The following is a 23,213-nucleotide window of genomic DNA, read 5'->3' on the forward strand; positions in this document are numbered from 1 at the left end:
CTTCATCAAGGTACTGTCCTGAACACATCTATGCGTTTGTATTGAGTCACGCTTAGAGCGCCACCTATTGGTGACAGGAAGTTTCTCAGTACTGGACACCGAAATAGTACACACTTTTAACGGCGCCACACCCCGACCCGCATGGGGTGCGAGGGCCCGCTCACTGCTGCTCGCAGCCCTAGTTTGTATTATTTCTTAAGGCAACTTTATTTGGTGCCAGGTGGCACTACAGAGATAGTTTGCTTTAAGGTAGTCCTAGAGGGTCTAACTTGAAATAATAGTTAAGAGGACGAGGCACCACCCCTGCCTTTAATTGATTATATTTTATTTGTTCTTCGATCTTACCTGGATTTTGCTGCTTTAGACTCTATCAATTTAACAATTCACAACATTGCACAGCAACTATCAAATGTATGTTAGAAATCTAGTTTGATTGATTGAAAACAGTTTCCTATGTCTGCTTCAGGTGTTTCTGTAAATGACTTTGATTTGTTGTTCTGTTCTGTATGTCAGTATGAGCTCTCTCCAGAAGTTAAACCACAAATCACTGAGGTTCATTCAACGACGCTCAATGATATTTAGATACCAATAAAGAGTAGGCCACTAAAACTAAACAACTTTAATTCTACCATACAGTGCATCTGAATTATTCAATGAATGAGAGCAACATTATTAATTGTACATGAGTGAAATCTATACATAATTTGTTTATAAAGTGTTTTATAACAACAAAAATAACATGTTAATAAGTATTCACATTTTTTGTTATGATACGATTAGAGGGTTACTCCTCATTAAGGCATTTCTAGGTCACACTCCTCAAAATGTGTTATGAGTTCTTCAGCTCACTGGAAATATTGACTTATAAATTCCCACTGGAGTTAGCAAGCAAACACATTCACTTGCTGCTACTGTAAGGTACTTCCCCTAAGGTAGATATCAACCTTTCAAAACAATACTAGAGACTTAAGTTTTAGAAATGTGTCAAGCGTTTTTCTGGGGTTATTCTGGGGTTTGCGGAGTTCCCTGTTCCGGAGCCTTAAACGATGGAAGAAAGGGTAGATACTGGAAGCATTTGTAACGCTTCAGAAAGTTTGTGCAGAATGGAATATCATAGCAGGACTGATCCGCCATATGAGTCCCGCTTTCTTCTTGCACCTTCTTCCGCCAATTATTAATGCCCCTCTCTTTTTCAGTTCCTATGAGCAGGGACAGAAAGAAAAGAAAACTGAACCAAGAGAATCTGAAAAGTTTGACTTGACAACTCCCAAGTACTGTACTGTACCTGCACTGGAAAATATAACAATTATTCTGTCATGTGAAACTACTGCTCACCTGGAATTGTGTTGTCCAACACAAATCCAAAGAATCCACCAATGAACATGTGAGTAGTGAAAAGAACAACTATCACCTGATCCAGTTCTTTTGTGCCTGTGAAATACAAAGAATAAACTATAATCTGTCATACTGTGAAATACAAAGAGTAAGCTATAATATGTGTTATACTTAAATTCCCATGAACTCAATCCCAACATGTCCAATGGAACAGCTCAAACAAGGGGGTAAACAGGACACCATTGATGATTATTAAATACTGTATGCTTTGCTTTCGTAACTTCCTTCCTGAAAGGGGATTAGTGAAATTTGAATTGAATTAAGATTTACAAACAATCCTGGCACTGTTGAACTCATTAATACATATTAATACATCATTCTGTATCAAACTCATTGCTGTGTTAAGTAGATTCTTTGTCTCTAGCTAGGGTCCAGGGCATTAGTGAGCCAGCTCTCGTATGTGAGAGCTGCCTCACTAACACCATGGACCAGAGCTACCTTTGTCCTCAAACCACCCCACCACACCCGTCGAGAGTTCAAAGTGCTGGCTAAGCTTTGTAATTCCAGTGAGACTTTATACATTTAACAGGATCCAGGAGGATGAGGACTACTCTTTGTTTACCAAAGCTGCAGACTCGCCACCCTCGTGAGGGCTGCAGGGTGGCAAGGGAAAGCAGGGCGGCGCTTGAGCTGATTTAAGACTGACAACCAGATTACAGCCAGCGACACAGACGCGCCAAGAGGATTGGGGAAGTAAGCAGCCTAGACCCAAGGAAACCAGACACGTCTTCATCCCCGGTCTACTTCTGTCCCCCTCCATCCCCCACCCTTCAAGGTTATACTTCTTCTTAAGAGTATGCACGCCACATGACTCATTAGGGGGTTGAAGCATGCACTGTATGGCATCAGTGGGGCTCAGAAACGGATTGCACTCTTGATATATCTTGTATTTTTTTGTTGTGTACTTTTATTAAAAATAAAACTACAAATAAATAAACCTACAGCTAAACCTACAGTACCTGAACTTATTTTTGACCCTCTTAAGGCCTAGTGTCCATTAGGCTTCTTTTTACAAAATTAATTAGAAAACTGATGCCTAAGTATCTGCTGCTTTTGCTATGACATACCTAAATAACTCTTGCACAATCAATTTTCTTCCTAAGTCACATAATTAATCAAATGGAATCCACCTGCAATTAATTGAATTGGTCCCCACTGGCTTAGGACGAGGCTGCCCGGCCCCTAATTAGAATGTGAAGATACCAGTGAGGTAAAAGAAATGCAATTAACTTATACAAAACTGGAATATGAAACTCCTCGGCAGGTAGTCACAGTACCTTGATCATATACAGGTATAGAATGTAACCTGTATGTATGCAAGTATAACAGTATGCATTATAGTCGCACACAGTTTCATGTTCATTAATGAGTGGATGTTCATCGTGGGACAGCTTGAGGCCTTCATAGACACCAGACAGCTCCTTGTTCAGTACAGTAGAGTAGTTGCATGGCTGAGGGGGAAGAGGGAGGGAGGGGAAATTGCCAGGGAGGACAGGGGTGCTCAGTCTCTGGTAGGTGAGGGCAGATCCATGAGGGACGTCACCAAACTAAGTGGGCACATATTTAACATGATTTCAATTTGCTTCCAAAACTCTCACCAACTGGCAGTTGCTTCCCATCTTAGGTTGTCTAAGGATGTTTTCACACCAGGGGGTTTATTCCGAAATTGATCGTGTTTCCCTCATATTACGATTCATTTTGGCATGTGTGAACATAGGATTTGACCATTTTTGAATGATTATTTGCGAAGATACTGAGCTTGTTTACCCATGTTTTTTGTTTTTTTTTGTCACCGTAGCCATCTTTAATATCACTGCTCTGCGTTTCTTTGCTTTTGTCACTTCTGTGACTTCTGGAAGCCAATAAGAGTGATCTCTCTTTTCCAGACATGCCCCCTCACTCCAACCCCAATTAGACATGCTCACATGTTCCGATTTGTCCTGAAAATTCTCAGATGTAGCCAATGCTACGCGGCACACCGCACCAACTCGAGCCACCGACACTCACGGACATTCACGACAGCCGATTATCAGCCTGGTGTGTAAGGGGCTTAACACTCCCTCCATGATGTCGAAATCCTCGATGTTGCCATCCCACGTCACCACCCTTGCCCTTGTATTCGTGTTCGAATAAATTCAGACTTTCTTAATGACGTCTCTGTGTATTGAGTCAAATATATGAAATCAATAAAATGCAGCACCACTGTCATGTTGTTCTTCTTCACCTCCTTGATGATCCTCCTTAGGGCCAAGATCTAAGTTAATGTGGACCTCCCCTCTCGAAAGCCATTCCGGTTCTCTCTCAAGTGTGGGTCGATGGTGCTCCACAGCCTCTTAAGTATCATGTGGTTGTACATCTTTTCAATGATACAGGTCAGGCTGATGCTGCAGTAGTTGTTCAGCTTTGAGAGATCCCTCTCAAAGATTTAGGCACTGGGATGATGTTGGAGAGAGATCATATATCAGGCTTGTTATTTTTCATTAAGGCTAGGTTGCAAATGTCCAAGATAATGTCATCAAGTCCGCAGTTCTTAAAGACCTCTGGGGGAATGCAGTCTGGCCCAGCACTCTTTCGTTACATCAAAGTATATTTCACCCTGGCGAGATTTTCAAGGACCACAGGTATCTCCTCCTCTGCTTCCCTCAGGCTGCCTCCACCCCGTGCACCTTTTCCATTAGCTCCTCCCCTCTGATCTTAATGTAGGTATCGAAGAGCTGATGCTTTGCCTCATTCATAGCCAACCGGCTCCCCACAGTCTTCTCTTGGCCAAGACGTCAGCGAGCCTTCTCAACTCCTTCTCAACCTTCGGATGCCTGGACCTTGGGGAAGCTCTGGTCCTCTCCACCACTGGCACACACTCCCTGGTTGCCTCCACATGTCCTGCTACAAACCGATCGTACATTGCATTAGGACCTTCCTCCACATCCAGCAGTTGGAAGTGATTTCTCACCTCCACTGTGTTTCTCTTACTGAGAAAGTCTTCCAGTCATGCAGGGTCTTCAGGTTTGGCTTGGGGACCCTCAAGCTCAGCCTCACCCTCAGGGAAACCACTCTGTGGTCTGAGCCCACAGTGCTGAAGTGCTGTAATGTTCTGCATGTGTGACTGATTTCCTTCACTTGCACCTTGCCAGTATGTAGTCTAGTTGTCTAAACATACTGGAAGCCCGGTCCTGGAAGGTCCATCTCTTTCCTCTTTTTTTCTGGAAAAGGGTGTTAGCAGCCAGTAGCTCATGTTTCATCAGAAGGATCGCAGGAAGTTCGCTGTTTCAGTTTGTTGCATCGTGGTACGTGAAGTGTGCATCCTCTGGTCCGAGCCTTGCGTTGAAATCTCCAAGAATCGAAAGGAAGTTGTGCGCTGAAACAGCAGAGATTGCTACTCGAAGGTCCTTGTAGAACCTCTCCACTTCCTTGACTGGAGCCATGTTGGTGGGTGAGTACACAGGCATGATGGTAGTGACCAGGTTGCAATCGAACTCTGCTATAAGGATCCTTTCGGTGTGCCCCCCCCCCAGCACCCCAGTCTGCCGCGAACCTCCTGCGGACTCCCACCGCTGGAAGTATAGGATTTGGAATGTTATGTTTCTCCATAATATTCAGGGGGGGTTAACTGTAAGACTCCACGGGGGGTCTTACCAGGCTTAGTTGTACAGACTACTGGTTCGCCAAGCCTCATAGACCTGTTTTTTATTCGGAGTGACCTTCTCCTAGATGGGTTGCCTATCATGGCTGGGCCCCATCTGCCCTTGCTATGACAGTGGTTGAGAAGACGCATGGAAGTGTCCACACGCCGGTGGGCCTTTGCGCCTTCCTTCTGGGGCCCACTGCTACTCCGAGATCCCCTACAGTTTAGCCTGGGACTGACCGCAGGGTACCCAGTTACCGTGTGTGGCCACGAGGAGGCGCTGCAGAAGTCTTTGCAGTAGAGGAGGAGATGCACTCGGCTCCTCTTTTCACCCCCCACAAAGAGGGCTAGCTGGCGGCAGTAGCAGAAAGTAGCAAGCAGAAGGAGCATGCGACATGCAACTACAAGCACTACTACTCCAGTATTACTGCACTAACACATCACACACGCTCTGTGCCAAAACACACACAAGGGAGATAAAAGGGAATGCCAAAAACAATAAGGCTTTCTAAGGTTTTCTCTCTTTCTCTCTCTTCATGAATAAGGCTCTCCATGAATGGAATTGAGGCTGACAAAGGCACAACCAACATGGGCTGTGATGTTAGCAAGGATGATGTTCCAATTTTGAGAAAATAAATCAAACCTTCACTATCTCACATCAAACAGCACATTACTTATAGTATTACTTATAGAGCATACTGTATTATGCTCTAGCCCAGGTGAATTTCATCAAGGGTGGGGAACATGTTAACTGTACAATACTTTTATAACTGTAGAAATTATAAGTCTTCAAAAGTAATGATGTACTTAACTCATGCATCACCTAAGCATTATTGTTTACGCATTGTTTGTTTGATGAGTAGGACTCATGCTGATTGCATTGTGTAGTGAGAAAGAAAGAGAGTGTGTGCGTGAATGTGTATGTGTGCATCTGTCTTATTATTTGCATATGATCTATGTGAAATAGGTCACCTGTGTCAATGGTGCCGGGGTTGGAGTGAAACCAGGTAGGAAGCACTAAGCCGCTGAACGTTGAGAACCCCAGGATGAGCAGGTTCCTGGAGGAGTTGAGGTCCACATACTGTGAAAGGAAGAGGCAGAGAAGAATACATTATAGAATGTTAGTCAGGCTTAAGATCTGTCAAGGTCAAGTTGGTGTATTTGATATTGAATGCTTACTTATACAACGGTTAGTTCTGGTTCTTGATTCTGATTGGCTTGAAGCCGTGTTAAAATACTTTGTAACACAGACCTGGGACCACATATCATTCCATTTTCAGTATTAATGCGCCTCCCATTTGATCAAATGCATTGTAGGCCTATCATTATGTTTTTTCAAAACACCTAACTGCTTGACGCCAACGCCTCTGTTGCTTGGCAACCCTTTTGTTAGAGGAACTATTTTGCTCGGCAGAATTGAGGGAATGATGCTTCGTTTTGAATAAATATTAATACAGTAGGACCCCACTTATCCGAACCCAACGGGAAGGTCGTTCGTATCTCTGAAATGTCCGGATGACTGAAACATATGTTAAAATGCACCAAATTCAATAAGTGGTATACTTGTTTCATATAGACTCATAATAGACCGATAAATACCCTTAATTACTTGTGAAAATGCATCAAAATTGCAATCAAATAGCCAACTAAACTCATACAGCCTAGCCTATAATAGGCCTAAAGTATAGCCTAGAATAAAATAAACGAATTTCCACTTGAGTGCATGCTTTGATCAAATACAGTACTTCATTCTCAAATGAGGCCTACGCTGCATCGATAGGCTACTGTTGTTACGGCTCGCATGCCCTCGCCTCCACAACCGCCTCCCTCTCTCCCCTCTGGGCCCGCTGCGCGCTCGGGGCGTCCTACGCGCTCTTCCGCACGTCGCATCGGCCCAGGCATGCAACGCTCTGACTCTCCGGAGTTTCCCCCCACTACCGGGCGTTCCCCGTCTCCGGCCAGCTCCGCGGACTCGGCAGTCTCCTCCCACTCCGGTGGCGAAGAGTCGGATCCCGACATGCCCAGCACATCGGCCCGTGCGCAACAACAAGAACGGCGCGCTCGTCTCCGACGATGACGCGGGCGCGGCTCTACTCACCGGTTTCCTATTCATCATCACCACACCTGTCCCTCGTTCTGCAATCACCTTCAACCCCTACAAGAACCTGGTCTACACTCCACTCATCGCCAGATCTTACCATAAACTCATGTGGTAAAGTATAGCCTAGCCTACATCTCCTTACCTGTGTTTTGTAGTGTTTTTTCCCGTTCCCCGTTTGTGATTACTCTCACTCACCCTGCCTCCCCTCCTCATCTCTCCAGTTCCTGCCTGACCCACGCTTGTCCGATTACCCCGCTCCTGCCTGACCCACGCCTGTACGACAACCCTGCTCCTGCCTGACCCACGCCTGTACGACAACCACGCTCCTGCCTGACCATCGCCTGTACGACAACCCCGCTCCTGCCTGACCATCGGCTGTACGACTACCACGTCCCCCTTTTTGTTATCTCATTAAATCGCCCCTCCGGGCTTTACCGTCCCTTGCCTCCTCCTTTCCTGTTGCGCCTGGGTCCCTTACCAAACCCTCACAACTGTATTCGCAGAACAAAATGGTATAGCCTAAAAGCAACCCAACATTAGAACAATTAGAGCAAATGATAATAAATAAATAAATAAAATGAAATGACAGACAAGTTGTCGTGTGGCTATTGCAGCCTAAACAACCGATGTAGGCTAACGTGGCCTAGGCTGTAGGCTATTATTTAACAAAGACAGTAGGTCTAGTAGGCTAATCTACATGCTTACAACACGTCTGTGTTCCTGAAGTCCATTAACTGGGAACGAAAAATGACTCGATACTCCTCTGCTTCAGGTTGCTGACGCGCTTTCTGGCTACCAAGGCGCAGCTCTCGCGCAGCAGACTCGTTTGCGTTTTGCGCTCGACATTAAAGTAACAAAGAAATTAAACGTGACAGTAGGCTACAGCCTACAGGCAACATGTAGGTCTACATACAGTTCTGTTTTTATTCACAGTAGGATACAGTACGTGTTTATTATGACAGATTTAAATGCAAGTAGGCCTACAGTACTGTAATGAAAATCCCACCAGTAACCAGATAGCAGGCTCAAAAAAAAAAGCCTTTTTAAGCCTGTCCGGTAGACCGGGAGGTTCGGATCTCTGAAGTTCGGATGAGTGGGGTCCTAATGTATTTTATATTGCTGTGTGTTTATTTTACATTAACAGCTGTAGTAACCATTGTATAAAAGCAATAAACTACTCAAGGCCGTGTGTTGTAGTGATTTTATAACAGCTAGGGGGGGTTTTAGGCACTCCGCTTCACGTCGTGCCTAACAATGCCCCCTGGCTGTTATAAATCACTATAACACACAGCCTCTCTTGGTTTATTGCTTAATTAAGGAGCCTTGCTAATGATAGAAAATGAACAACCAGTAGTGTTGCATGATGGAATGTCCATGCAGGTTCTGTTTTGTTTTGTTTTGTTTCATGCAATGAGTCACTTGGTGACTCATGGTTTCGTGACTCATGGTTTCGTGACATTTTATATCATGGCTGAAGACTAAACCTGGAGTTGAACCTTGCAGTTATATGCTTGAGGGATTCAAAACAAATCTTTAAGAAAACATGGAATTATGAGAGGCTTAGGTTGTTAATTACTGTCTTTACTACAGGCATACTGAAGCCTACAGTTGATGAGTCATCTTGACAGTCCAAGGGTGCCAACAAGATTAATGTTTGATAATGGTTTGTAACATTTATTTGATATGACAAAATTACTATTGCAATGGGTCGTGTTACCTTGTAAAGCAAACTTCACTGACATAGGCCTATACATGCAGAGCCTGAAATGACTTGAGCTTGACCCTCAGCTTTGTTATGTTACCTGAAGGTTGGAGATTCCCACAGCTGCAATCATTCCGAACATGACAAGGAACATGCCTCCAATGACTGGGTCTGGAATGGTGATGAAAACGGCACCAAACTTCCCAAAGAGTCCAAGGACAATCATCAGGAGGCCCGCCATTTGTAGAACCAGTCGGCTGCCAACCTGAAATGATCAAAGTGGGCACAGAGGGCACTATTAATCCACGTAATGGTGGACAATCCATCATGTAAACACAGTTCAAGCCTTATAAGGACCGTGGGAATCCATGGGAACACAACTCTAAACTGTTAGGAATCTGAGCTCTGCAAAACATTAGAGATCTAAGATGAACGCTATAGTGATAGCACTGATGAAAGAGATATAAAGTGACATGTGGCTATTATAATCACATTTGTTAAGACAGGGTGTCAGTCAGTGCTCAAGGAAATACAGGATGTTCCTCAAGTAAATAAACCGGTTTTTATGAGTACTCACTAACATATTTTATGGCAGTGACATTTATATGCTTTTAATGTCTCATGTAAAGCACCTTGAATTGCCCTGTGGCTGAAATGTGCTATATAAATAAACTTGCCTTGCCTTGCCTTGCCTATACAGACAGTTGCAACATTGTTCTGACTTCTAAGAGAGTGTTTTGAAACTTTCTTAATGGATAAATTCATTATTTTGGACTTGAGTGCCTTTTCTCTATCTTACATGAACCTGACACGTAGAGACTATACTTTCCCTGATCGCCTCAGTATTGAGCTACAGTAGCTACAGTTGTTCTGCAGATGGCCAGACTGGGCTAGAATGGACATCAACAGTCCGTCACAGTCAGTGAGACGTTGGATGGAAAAATTATGATAATAAATGTGTTTACCTGAGATGAGAAGCAGGGCGTAATCTTACCAGGCTTAGTATGCTCTCCTGTGAAATGTAGTTATCACAAACCAAATGTTGAAACAAGTTCCTGAAACAGAACCATTTCACAGTAAACTTTCACTTCTGCACTTGAAGAGAGGGGGAGGGCCACTTGAAAATACAGTAGGGCTGCACCTAATGACTATTTAGTTTCTAATGATTAATCCAACAATAGTTTTTTTGGTTAGTTGATTAATCTAACAACTAATTTAAGAAATATTTTAAAGGCTATTTTTATTACTTGATTAATAGAGCACTTTTTTATGTCTCGTTAATATTTCAATATTTTATTCAATCATCTTCTCTTAAAAGACAGTAGCTGCACTGCAGGGCATTATAAAAGTTGCAAAATCTTTCACATTTGTAGCCAAACCATTTACCTGGTGAATTATTGTTTTAAAACACTAATCCATGTTTGTATAATTTGGGTGACTAGATTTTCAAATGTTATTTTACATTGCAACAAAACATTTTTAACCACCTAATTAATTAAAGCAATACATTGCGATATTTGGACTTTACAAACATGTCTGGTGCTAATTCCAATTAAAGTTAGTAAAGGTATGCTGAATCGTCCAAACAGTCTACTCAGAAAGATAATACATTGACATTTATTACTTTTCAAAACTCGCGCCCCCGGGACGCAACATTGAGTGGGAGTGCGCATGCGCAACGTTGTGCTAAAACAACACAGTAGTAGCTAACTATTCCGGCGTCTATGGATATCATGCGTTTTTTAGCTCAATTATATCATGGCGGAGGTGAGAAAACCGAAGCGAAACATCATGGAGGAAGCCAGAAAAAGAAAAAAACAATCTGATATCGTTACGACAGTGCACTTACTCGCAGAGCCTGTGGGGGTGCAGTTCAGAGAAAACGCTATGTATTGCTTTAAGCTCTGTATTCAACTTTTTCTCTTAGGTCTTATATGCTGCTATGAGTGTGCTCAGACTCCTTATGAATGACACACAGTAGCTCATTTGCTACAGTACAATCGATTGACAAGCTACAGTCAAATAAATATTTAATCTCCACACATGTTGCGCAAAATTGACCCACTGTTACGCAACACAGAATTGGTGCAGAAAGATGAGACGTCTCTTCTGATAATTTATAATGAAAATGGTTCCTAGACTAATATATTTAAGGACAGGTTCAGAATTAAGCATTATAAGCCATATTATAAGGTTATTTATGATCATACAGTGGTGGCCAAAATTATTATAACACCTGACAGATCTGAAAATATTTTTTTTTATTTTTTTTTATTTAACCTTTATTTATACAGGTAAAAAAACACGTTGAGTTCAGAGGACTCATTTTCAAGTGTGACCTGTTCACAATCATTCAGCACTCGTTACACTAAGTTACAAACAACAGGACAGAATTACAATAAAACATACAGGACTATGTGTAACAATAACAACAATAAAAGTCGGAAGTCTAAAAGTGCAAAGTGCATGGGGGATGAGAACAGGGGAGAGTTATCTTAGAGTGCAAGAACATGACATTGGCACACTCACTAAATCAGACAATATTCGCTTAAACCTTGTGAGAGAGATCAAATTGGACAACTTAAAACTCAGCTGTAAGGAGTTCCAAGAGGAAGGGGCTGCATATGAGAATGCTCTTTTGCCTCTCTCAGTACGGACCAGGGGGATGGAGTACGTTATGATGTCCTGAGAACGAAGGCCGTAGGTGGAGTGTTTGCGCGAAAGGAGAGTAGATAAGTAGGTGGGAAGCAGACCAAGAATGGATTTGTAAATGAAAATGTACCAGTGATGGGTTCGGCGAATGGAGAGAGATGGCCAGTTAACCAGAGAGTATAACACACAGTGGTGTGTGAGTGCTTTACAGCCTGTAATGAAACGTAGCGCGCTATGGTAGGCTGCATCCAGATGTTGTAGACAGCTAGCAGAGGCATTCATGTACAGGACATCGCCGTAGTCCAAGAGAGGCAGAAAGGTGGCAGCAACCAGGCGTTTCCTTGCTGCAGCTGAGAAACATGACTTGTTTCTAAAGAAAAAACTCAGTTTTAGCTTTAGTTTCTTTAAAAGATTGTCTAGGTGCAGCTTGAAGGAGAGGCTGTCATCAAGATGAATGCCAAGGTATTTGTAGCTAGACACAAGCTCGATAGGGGTACCCTGACGAGATATAATGTCAGGAAGAGCAGCTGGCCCCCGCTTGTTATTCGTGAATACCATGACTTTAGTCTTCCCTGCATTCAATACCAGCCTGAGCTGAGACATCTGGGACTGAAGGGTATCAAAAGCTGTCTGTAGAGACTCCAGAGCACGGATGATGGAAGATGCAAAACAGTACATGATTGTGTCGTCCGCGTATAAATGAACCGTAGCATTTGCAATAAACCCTATTTCATTTATATAGATGGTGAAGAGGGTTGGTCCCAAGACAGAGCCCTGTGGCACCCCATTTGAGACAGTGAGCATGCTGGATGAGAGGTCACCAAACTGCACGGACTGCTTACGTTGGGGCAAGTAGTTGGTGAACCAGCCTACAGCATGAGAGGACAGACCAATATCAAGGAGGCGCTGGCATAGGAAGGCGTGATTGACGGTGTCAAAAGCTTTAGATAGGTCGATAAAGATTGCAGCGCAGTGATTCTTCCTATCTAAGGCCTCTGTAATGTCGTTTACGACTTTAACAGCGGCAGACACTGTGCTATGGTGCTTCCTAAACCCAGACTGAAAGGGTGAGAGGATGTCATGTGACTCCAGGAAGTCCTTGAGCTGGTCATTAATTATGACCAGCTCAAGACAGTCTCTGTCAAGGCTAAGACAGAGAGCTTAGAAATTGGCCTGTAATTGTTTAAACATTTGGAATCACCACCCTTCAGGAGCGGGAGCACAAAAGCAGTTTTCCAGACCTCTGGGATGACATTATTGGAAATAGTTAAGTTAAAGATGTGTGTAATAGGTTCTGCAATGATATCTGCAGCCAGTCGCAAAAAAAGAGGTGGAAGATTGTCAGGACCAGATGATTTCCTAGGGTCTAGCTCCGTTAAGGCTTTCCAAACATCGCCAACAAGGAGTGGAGAAAACAAAAAGGAATGGTGCCCAGAAAGACCACTAGTGGTCCTAGCCGAAAGAGGGGGACTGGACGGGAGAGAATTTGAATTTGTTCCTGGCAAGGAATCAAATAATAAACCAGAGGCTATAAAGTGTTTGTTGAAGCAGTTTAACATCTCTGATTTATCAAACACTGGGATTGAGTTGTCAATGATATGGGGGGGTAACTCAGCAGGACCAGAGTCGACTGAGAGTGACTTCACTGTATTCCCAAATCTCCTGGGATCATTAAGATTGTCAGTGGTCTGAGAGAGATATAATTCACTTTTTGCTTTTTTAAACACAAGCAGTGAAGCTATTTCTCGCTTGGCGAAAGGAGAGCCAATCTGTCTCAGAGCCGGACTGCCTGGCAGCGGCCCAGAGCTGGTTCCTTTTGTGAAGAAGGGATGTCAAGTCGCTGGTGAACCAGGGATTGTTTCGACCTTTCACCCGGAAGCGACGAAAAGGAGCATGCTTGTTGATAAGAGGGAGAAAGCTATTGTGGAAGTATTCCCATGCAAAATCAACATCACCAAGCAGGAGAATGCGGTCCCATCTGACCTGCTGCAGGTCATGAAGGAAAGCTTGCTCTGAGAAGTTCTTCAGATCTCTTTTCTGGATGACACGGGGTTTAGAGCGGGGGATTTTGCAGTCCCTGATAGCTCCAATTACACAGTGGTCACTGAGGTCATTGGCAAAGACACTAGTTATAGTGAATTTATGAGGCTTATTTGTGATAATTAAGTCAAGTAGTGTAGATTTGTCTGCACACTTGGAATTGAGACGTGTGGGACCTTCAATGATTTGAGTGAAAGCTAGGGACAAGCAATAAGCTTTAAAGTCGTCTGAGGCTGAGGAGAGCCAATCCCAGTTCAGGTCCCCTATGAGGACGATTTCATTATAATGAAGCTGAGACAGGAGCTGTATTAAGGAGGGTAGAGTATCTGAGGAGGCTGATGGGGGCCTATAACAGCCAACAACAGTTAAATACTGACCTCCAGACAGATCTACATTCATGGCTAATAGTTCAAATTGCTTTGCTACAGATGTAACGAGCATAACATGAGCAGAGAGAGAATATCTAACATATATAGCCACGCCCCCACCTCTCCGTGGCCGATCAGAGCGGTAGATATTAAATCCATCCAATGCAACATCCCTATCTGATATGGACTTGGAGAGCCAGGTCTCAGAAACTACAATAATGTGCGCGCCAGTCGAATCTGCCCATATACGCATCATGTCCATTTTAGGTAAAAGACTGCGTGCATTAATGTGAATAAAACGCAATCCGTGCATATTCTTAAAATCATATGGCGAATTGCAAATGGTAGGCTGAACAAACATGGGGCCAGGATTAGGCTGTAGGCTACATTTCCAGAAATTAAAAGCAACAAAAGAATTAAAAGTCTCTTTCTCGCCGTGGGTGGGGGGGTCAGCTGAGAGTGAGAGTCTTTGGAAGCGATGACGTCCAGGGAAGCGTCCACAGAAGGAATCATGAAACAGTCTTTCAGAACAGCGAGGCTGAGAAGCCGCCGCCAGCTTGCAGAGACTGCATGGCTGAGAGAGTTCAGGACAGAGTGGAGTGGAGGCTGAGAGAATAGGCCAGCATCAAAAGCAAGCGTTTCGCCGCGCGGGGTGACCAGCTGGGAAGACAGGTCTTCCGACGCGCAGGTCCCAGCAGAGTCCCATCCAGTTAAGAAACTGAACACGGCAATAGTGATCCACAACATTGTCCTTAAAAAAAATAGTCCAGCGAATATTGAAAAAAAATGTCCACAGAGCTAGCCACCTGGCTAAAGGCAAGCCAAGCCAGCTCCTCAAGCGAGTGTCACAAGCAATGAATGAGCCCGTCAGCTGTAGCCTAGAATGAGTGAGTTCGCAGGCCCACACTGCAGCTTAGCCTATAGCCCAAGTTGTTTGGTCTTAAAACAGTCACTTTTCATGAATCACCGTAGTAAAAACATAACGTGTTTAGAATCAAACCAAGTTTAATTCATGAAATTCGTATTCAAAAGATTTGGATAAAAGTTGAGAACCGTAGAGTAGGGCGCCGGCCAAACGCCGAGCGAATAGGGCTACCTGCAGATCAGCTATATGCTGCAGCCCTAGAAGGTCTTAAGAGCAAACTTTTCTTGGTTCGCCGTTGTAAAAAAAGCATTGTATGCTTAACAGCAGGCCGAGTTTAATTCATCAGTTATTATAAAAACGTTTAGATCCATATATAGTAGCCTATATCCTGCCAAACGCTGGGCGAGTAAGGCTTTCCGCAGCTCGGCTGTAGGCTGTAGCCTATAGCTCAAGTTGTTTGTTTGGTCTTCAGAAATATTGACCTTTTTTGCCTCCAAAAAATTATTTCATTCCATAATGTTCATGAAACATGCAGATGGTTGCTGTGAGCACAACAAATATCAGATGAAGTGAGTCCTACTGTTTTTATCCACTTTTAACTTTAATATTTGGTATGTCCACCTTTTGCAACAATTACAGCAGCACATCTCTTTGGCATAGTGTCAATAATATTTCCTGAGAACATCAACACCAATGTTATCCCATGCCTTCTGCAACTCAAGCCAAACAGTATAAAAATGAGTGTCTGTTGCCAACAGTTAAACACGGAGGGGGTAGTATTATGGTGTGGGATGCCATTTCAGCCTCAGGAACAGGTGACTTAGTAAAAATTTATGGCGCTTGCGCTCCAACACTCAGAGGAGGAAACTGCAGTGAGAACTGAAGGAGCAAGCCAGGGCATGACACAGGAGACCACTGCACTACACAGCCAGCTCAGGTAACGCCCCCTTCCCACTGTGTGTGTGTGTGTGTGTGTGTGTGTGTGTGTGTGCATGTGTGTGTGTGAGAGAGAGATCAGACTTCAATATCCCTTGTTCATTTTGAGAAGTCTGTTGGCATAGAGTATCCTTTCCCAAATCCTATTATCAATGTGTTTTGTTTGACTGTTCTAGCTTCATCCATGTGTCCCCGTCTAACACTGTTACTGTCCAAATGTGTCTGCACACGACCACTCGGCATCACCGAATGGAAGCCAGGGAAGGAGGTTGCCGTGTGTGTGTTTATGGTAAATGAAACAGAACAGAATGTGAGCTTGCAAAATCAGCATGGTCTCCTGAGGCTACATATAACCCCCCCCTCCCCTCCCCCGGTTATTCTGCTTTTATTCTACTCTATTTGTATTCACCCCCAGGCCATCAGACTACTGTACACCTGAGTTGTGTGCAATCATATATGAAGGTATATAATGTGTCATCATTATAACTGTTAGTTACAGTACTGTCCAAACTGGATAAGAAGGTGTCCAAACTTTTGATTGGTACTGTATATGCCATCTATATAGTGTATTAATGTACCTTATGTCCATAGAGTTATGTGTATAGGCCATCTGTCTCTCCCCCATGTTTCCTGTCTCTCTCGAACTGTCCTGTCCCATTAAAGCTGAAAAAAAAAAAATATATATATATATTTATATACCATGTCTAGTGTCCATCTCCATAATGTATCATATCCTGTCCATTGTGTACTGTATGTATATTCAGATTTTACTTTTTTTTTTCTTTTTTTTACTATATGTACTGCATGTTAGTTTAGTTTTTGTTTGTCTTTAAAAGTTCACACATCTCTTCTCCTTTATTACATGCATTATTAGCAATATTACGTGCATTAGCATTATTGCATGCATTAGCATAGCAATGTATAGGGCGCATTAGCGTGCAGTGTGTGCAAGCCACCAACGCACCAATGGAGGACCGCTAGACTAGCCACTGATCACGCCATAGCGGGGCCTCTGTAGCTCCCGCCGGTGGGCCGCCGAGTTGATCGTCAGCGGGCCACTGGCCGCCCACTGATGATGTGCTAGGATTTCTTTGCAGCTGATATTTCATTGATATTGTTAGGTAGTGTTTCTTGATCAAAACAAATATGAGACGCGGATGAATCTAAACATATCTGGCTTTGTTGTCAATACAAATCAATGGATATAATATGATCAATAAAACCAGATCGGAAGCATACTTTGTGGCGATTTTTTTGTCAGAACATCAATGGACACCAGTGACCACTCGGCGAGTTTCCTGTCTTTAAAAACGAGTTTATGGTGTTTTTGATGGATTTTGTCTATGCACCTATGGATCCATTGAGTGTGTTTGCGGCAACGGGCTATATCTCAAGAGTGCACCATTTAACGAAACTTTGATATGGGCCGTTGTATCTGATCGTAAATAACCTTATAGCATGGCTTATAATGCTAAATTCCGAACCTTTCCTTTAAGATAAGATAAGTTACTTTAATAATCCTCTTGGGTGAAATTTCTTAATCTTATTGCTAGTTAGAAACAGGGTTGGAATGATAAAGGTGCAATATAACATTTATATAGCCTAAATAAATAGAAAACAATTTTCAATACTGTTAGTTTTCACCGGGCACAGCCAGCTTATTTCTTTGTGACGCGGCAACGCATGTTGTGCAAGTCAACGTATTTACGTAGTCGATGACATTAACATGTCATCCCAGCCCTACTTGAAAAGCAACGTCTCACTGGCTCTGTTGACTTCCATTATAGCCAAGTTTGCGCCTGCAGAACAACTGTAGCTATATCTCAATACCGAGGTAATCAGGGAAATGATAGTCTCTACCTGTCATGTTCATGTGAGACAGACTCGGAATAGACTCTAGAAGTCCAAAATAACTTATCCTTCAAATGAATTTGTATTTGCCTTCAGGTGTGTAGCTGCCTCAACTGCTATACTGTACATGGCATTCCAAAGGAAGTGTCAGCGATTGAGGGCGTACTTTAGTGATTCCCAGTGCTGCAATGTTCTGACTGTAGGAGGTGGTGCCATTCCCACTACCCCACAGTGCTGCTAGGATGCAGCCGATGCCCTCCACAGCGATTCCCCTATTGATGGCATGGGTGGGCGGGGGAGGCGCACCAGAAAGGCGGGCACAGGCGTAGTAGTCGCCAATGGACTCGATGGTGGAGGCTAAGACGCCCGCCATCATGCCCAACACTGATGACACACTCACTGTAGGCACTCCCCACTGACCTAGGGGAATACACTTGGCATGAATTAGTTTGCACACAGACTGTGATACTACACCACTACTAGCCTATGGCTTCACCTACTCTAAGGCCTAGTGGAGTGATATAACCCGCTAACTATTACCCTGTACACTAGTATGCCTGGAAATCTACCTGTGGGCATCTGGACCAGCTTTCTCTGTGTAGCTCAGTTCAGTTCGCTCAGATTAAAAACAGGTATATAAATGGTATAAGGTATACATATAGATTGTGGGAAAGTTCCATAGAAATCCTCTGCGTCCAGAGATCTCTAGTTTCTCTGTTCCAGCATCAACAACGATGTGTCCTCTAACTCCTCTCCAGTGCATTCTCAGCTGGGCTCAATCTGTGTCCAAATGAGCTCCAAGCCAAGCCAAGCTTTATTCATCGTGTGACCTAACTCGACAGATACATACCTAACTAGTCCTACACTAAACAATATCACTACATTGTCCTAACAAACCTATCTAACTAACTAACTAACAAACTAACTGACCTAAAAGAGGATATCGTAACACAGACACATAAATTATACACGCACACACACACTTTGGTGACGTTACCACTGGTAACGTCACCGCCTATGGCAAGCCGTTTTAACATTTAATCAGTAGGGTTAATTGTAATTGTAGATATCTACAATTCTATTTTGACATGTTACAATTCCAAGCCGACATATCCATAATGTAATTTTGACTAGTTGCAATTCCAATTAAAGATATCTACAATGTAATTTCCACTAGTTGGCAATTCTAATTCAATATATCTACAATGTAATTTCCACTAGTGGAAATGTCCCATTGACATCCATTCAAAATCAATTGCAGATATCTACAATTCTATTCTGACATGTTACAATTCTAATTTCCACTAGTCACAATTCTAATTAAAGATATCTACAATGTAATTTCCACTAGTCTAAATTCTAATTAAAGATATCTACAATGTGCAATGGATGCTAAAACTGCTTGCCATCACGCCCTTTTAACATTTATTCAGATGTTGCAATAAATGTTAAAACGGCTTGCCATCACGCCCTTTTAACATTTATTTGGATATGTTGATCCTATTGGCCGAACCTTTTAACATTTATTCGGAAAGTTCATCCTATTGGCTATATTCAATGTAATTTCCATTACTATAAATTTCCATATCTACAATGTAATTTCCACTAGTCAACTCTAATTCAAGATATCTACAATATAATTTCCACTAGTAGAAATGTCCCATTGACTTCCATTCAAAATCAATTGCAGATATCTAGAATTCTATTCTGACATGTTACAATTCTAATTGCAGATATCTACAATGTAATTTTGACTAGTCACAATTCTAATTAAATATATCTACAAAGTGCAATAAATGCTAAAACGGCTTGCCATCACGCCCTTTTAACATTTATTTAGATATGTTCATCTTATTGGCCGAACCTTTTACCATTAATTCGGATATGTTGATTAGGATTTGATATTTTATCTAGAGCACCTTTAAGCCAGGTGTATTGCTGTACAATGGATCCTGAGTAATAGCAGGATCTTTCTCTTGTCCATTCCTGTAAATATTGTACATTTCTTTGATGCATGTTGTGTTCTGCCTGGTAATTGATGAAAGCCACAGTGGTTTATTATTAATTATTGTTCACACATTTCAGGAGAGATTGTGATGTCCATGCAGTTACTGTAGAGCGGCTTTCTCGCAAAAAAATGAGTTTGTGAAATGATGGCTTTATGACTGCAACTTTAACAAATGTTAAAGTTGCAGTCAGTAACAAAGGTACTTGTGCGTGTTTCAGTGAAAGGAATGCTTCTCTAAATGAATATGATTAGCTTGTTTGGCGTGGTGAAAGATGAAAGGAATACCTCCTGAAATGATAGGCAAGAAGTGTCAGACAAGCCTGTCGCAAGACCGTAATTTGCTCATCCACCATGGGGTTGTTAAAGTACTGTAATAGCTAGTGTATCTGTTTGAACTACAGGGATAGGCCAAAAATTACTCCCTATCACACAGTTACAGTACGTTGACCTGACAGGTGTATTGTGCTGGTCTGGTTACACATTGCTAGAACTATGCTGAAAAGGACAGGGAGAAAAAGAGAAAGGTCTACAGTAGGCCAGGGCAGCATGTCAGTGTGACTGAATGCATTTCACCTGGATACGGCACGTTGAACCAAGGGGCGCTGGTCACAGCACCCAGGTTGATGTCGGTTCTTGCCGCATAGCCATACTCGTCGGCCTTCGAGGGCAAGGCCTCAAAGGCGGTCAGCAGGAAACAGACCAACCAAGCTCCACACATCCCAAACAGAGCCTGTGATTGGATAGATATGAGGTGAATACAATGAGTTAACTGGTCTTTTTAAACCGGTTCGACATCCACATGCTGGGACCTGCTCTGTGGCTGAGCGAGGAATATGATATTTGTTTGTTTGTTTGTACATGCCTGTCTCCTACTGATTCTCCCACGCTATTGAAAGTGACACAGTTGGAAACGGCCACGGCTCTAGGGCAAAACACCCTATCTCGTCCTGTCATTACCAGGTCTGGCCCTGCACCTCCATTTACCTCTGCTGACTCCAGGGAAATGTTATCCTAGGAAGTGAGAGTATATTTCACTGCCTTGAGACAAGAGCAGTAGATGCAATACAATGAACCCACTACCACCCAAGAGACATGTGGAGATATCGTGCAACAGTAGTCATAGTACGTTGTCAGTGTCACATGTTAGAATCAGTTCCTGACAGGACCAGCTTTAGTCTTGGATAATGGCCAGCTACTATGTGTGCTCATTCCATCTTTATGCAGTACAGTGCTGTGAGTACAGAAGGTGTATTCATTTCATCGGGTGCAAGTAATGATGACAAATTATGAAACCCTACAGTGACCTCTCTGCTATGGTATTAAGTTGTCTTTGGCTTAACCCTTATATCCATCACCACCCTCTGCAAAAAGCACAGAGAGAAATGTTCTCATGAGAATCATAAAAACGAATTAATATGAGCAGTTGAGTTTACCCTGTCAAATGCATCTTGTCCATGTAGTATTAGAGAAAAATGGTGCTCAGAGAGCACAGACCACCCATGAATGCATTTCACTGCTCTGTGTGTGTGCATGTGTTTGCAAGCTGGACATGTTTGGTATTGCTGCATTTGATAGGTCAAGAGCTTCATGCCAGTCCAAACCCGTCTCTGTGATATTCCCATGTCGAATTCAGTTCAATTTCCCCCAGTGACAATGGATGGGGGGAATTTTTTGCTCCAAAAAATGAATGGAAGTGAATGAGCGGACATGTTTGAGCTGCTCATGGACCCCCCCTACTACTACTATGGCTACTACAGTATATGAACACAAGTGGTCAGCGACACATTTGGAGATTATGAGAAAGATCATAGACACAGGTGTAAACAATGTGTCTCGCTGTCCACTTTAAAACCAAGTCTAAACAGGGTCAGTGAGATTTCTGTCTTTGAAAATGAAAGTTTATGGTATTTTTGGAGCGATTTCCTATATGCACCTATTGATCCATTATATGGTGTTTGTTAGCAGCGACAGGTCACATCTCGAGAGGGCAACATTTGTCAAAGGTTTGATATGGGCCATTGTATATGATCGTAAATAACCTTATAACATGGCTTATAATGCTAAATACCTGTCCTATCCTTTAATGGGTTCTAAATTGGCCCATACTACACCCCACCGAGTTGAATGAAAATCGGTCTGGTAGTTCTTGCACAATCCTGCTAACGGACAGATGGTTCATAATGTGGCAGATTATTACAAAATGCGGTGTTATTACATAATGCACCATTATTACATAATGCAGTGCTGCAAGGCTCAAGGCTTCAGATATGAACTGTATTTACCCTCACAGCAAGTTCAACACAAGTTCAAAACTAATACTAGTAAAAAAAAAACATTAAAAAAAAACAACACATCATGTTTCACATTGTGAGCCATGAACAGAGACCCATGGAACAGATTTGATATTGTGAAAGGGCCTATAAACTCCTATTGAAGATGTTTTATTTGGGATACTGCCCTTTGATAGTGTGCCTTTACCTCTGGGCAGTACATAATTTAGGCCATGCCTTCCAGTCAAGTGCAGTAGTGATCTTTAAACACGTTTATAAAGTGAGTAGGTGTCAGAAGAACTGTGTGTCCTTCACACAATGGAACTCACTGAGAACAGCTTGAAGAGAGGATATTGGAAAACTTTCCACTTCTTATCCTTGTATGCGATCAGAGGCATGTTGACTTTGCTCAAGTACTGAGAGAACAGCAAGATGAGAAATACTGTCCTGTGGAGGAGGGTCGGACATGACACACAAACACACAAACAAACGTGCGCGTGCGCGCGTGCACACACACACACACACACACACACACACCACCACCATCATCATCATCATCATCATCATCATCATCATCATCATCATCAACAACAACAACAACTTTTTAAAAAGTGTCCTCTTCCTAACTAGTGCCATCTTCCTTTCTGTAGCACTGTGACTGCTAGTGTCACTTGTTCTTAGAAGGCTTTATTGATGATGACTGGGATGTACAGTAGGATCACTTACTCTAGACAAAATGTCGCTTTGGATAAAAGTGTCTGCTGCATGACCAAAATGTCAAAGGTAAATGTAACTATCAATCACTAAATGGATCACCTGCAGGCGTTGGCTGCCGTTATTGGCAGTTTGGTTTGGCATTGCTGAATTAACCACAGCTCATACAGTAAAATATTATTAGCTCAACCTAATGCTCAAGTTATAACACCACCCTTTATTCAATGTGTTGATAGAATCATTGTAATGATCAAAACAGCCAAAGGGAAGGTGACTAATTTGACGAAACTGAACTGCATGGAATGAACAGTAATGAAGATGAATCACACACACTCATTTTATAGTAGCCTGGTAAAGAAAACATTCACCCATATTCAGGGTTGGGGAGTAACGGATTACATGTAACGCCGTTATGTAATCAGATTACAAAAAAACAGTAACTGTAATCCGTTACAGTACAATTTAAATTATGTAATCTAGATTACAGTTACATTTGCATAGTAACGGGGATTACAGGCGTGATTACAATCACCCCTCGCCTCCTCATCAGTTTTACAAAATAGCTTAAAAAAAAAGAAAAAAGAAGTAGGCTAGTAAAACCAATTGCGCGCAGTGCGCCAACAAGATTCCCACTCATGTGCTCGTTAGACCACAACTGCCAGACAGACAGCGAGCAGCACGGGCATCAT

At 42.7% G+C, this 23,213-nt stretch overlaps 1 protein-coding gene across 1 annotated transcript in view; it reads right to left on the reverse strand.

Moving 5' to 3' along the window:
• Positions 1 to 779: 779 nt before the first annotated feature.
• Positions 780 to 23,213, reverse strand: part of LOC311319759 (solute carrier family 23 member 2) — a gene marked incomplete at its 5' end in the record, with an annotated part of 38,054 nt that continues 15,620 nt past the window's right edge. Inside the window, 7 exons of the mRNA XM_084451363.1 lie at positions 780 to 1,199; positions 1,336 to 1,431; positions 5,990 to 6,098; positions 8,921 to 9,085; positions 17,699 to 17,952; positions 20,114 to 20,270; positions 22,140 to 22,257. Coding sequence (XP_084307489.1) covers positions 1,003 to 1,199; positions 1,336 to 1,431; positions 5,990 to 6,098; positions 8,921 to 9,085; positions 17,699 to 17,952; positions 20,114 to 20,270; positions 22,140 to 22,257 — 1,096 coding nt within the window. The 3' untranslated portion in view covers positions 780 to 1,002. The remainder of the gene's footprint in view (positions 1,200 to 1,335; positions 1,432 to 5,989; positions 6,099 to 8,920; positions 9,086 to 17,698; positions 17,953 to 20,113; positions 20,271 to 22,139; positions 22,258 to 23,213) is intronic.

The sequence above is a fragment of the Borostomias antarcticus genome (assembly GCF_949987555.1).
Source record: "Borostomias antarcticus genome assembly, chromosome: 16".
NCBI classification, from domain to species: Eukaryota; Metazoa; Chordata; class Actinopteri; order Stomiiformes; family Stomiidae; genus Borostomias; species Borostomias antarcticus.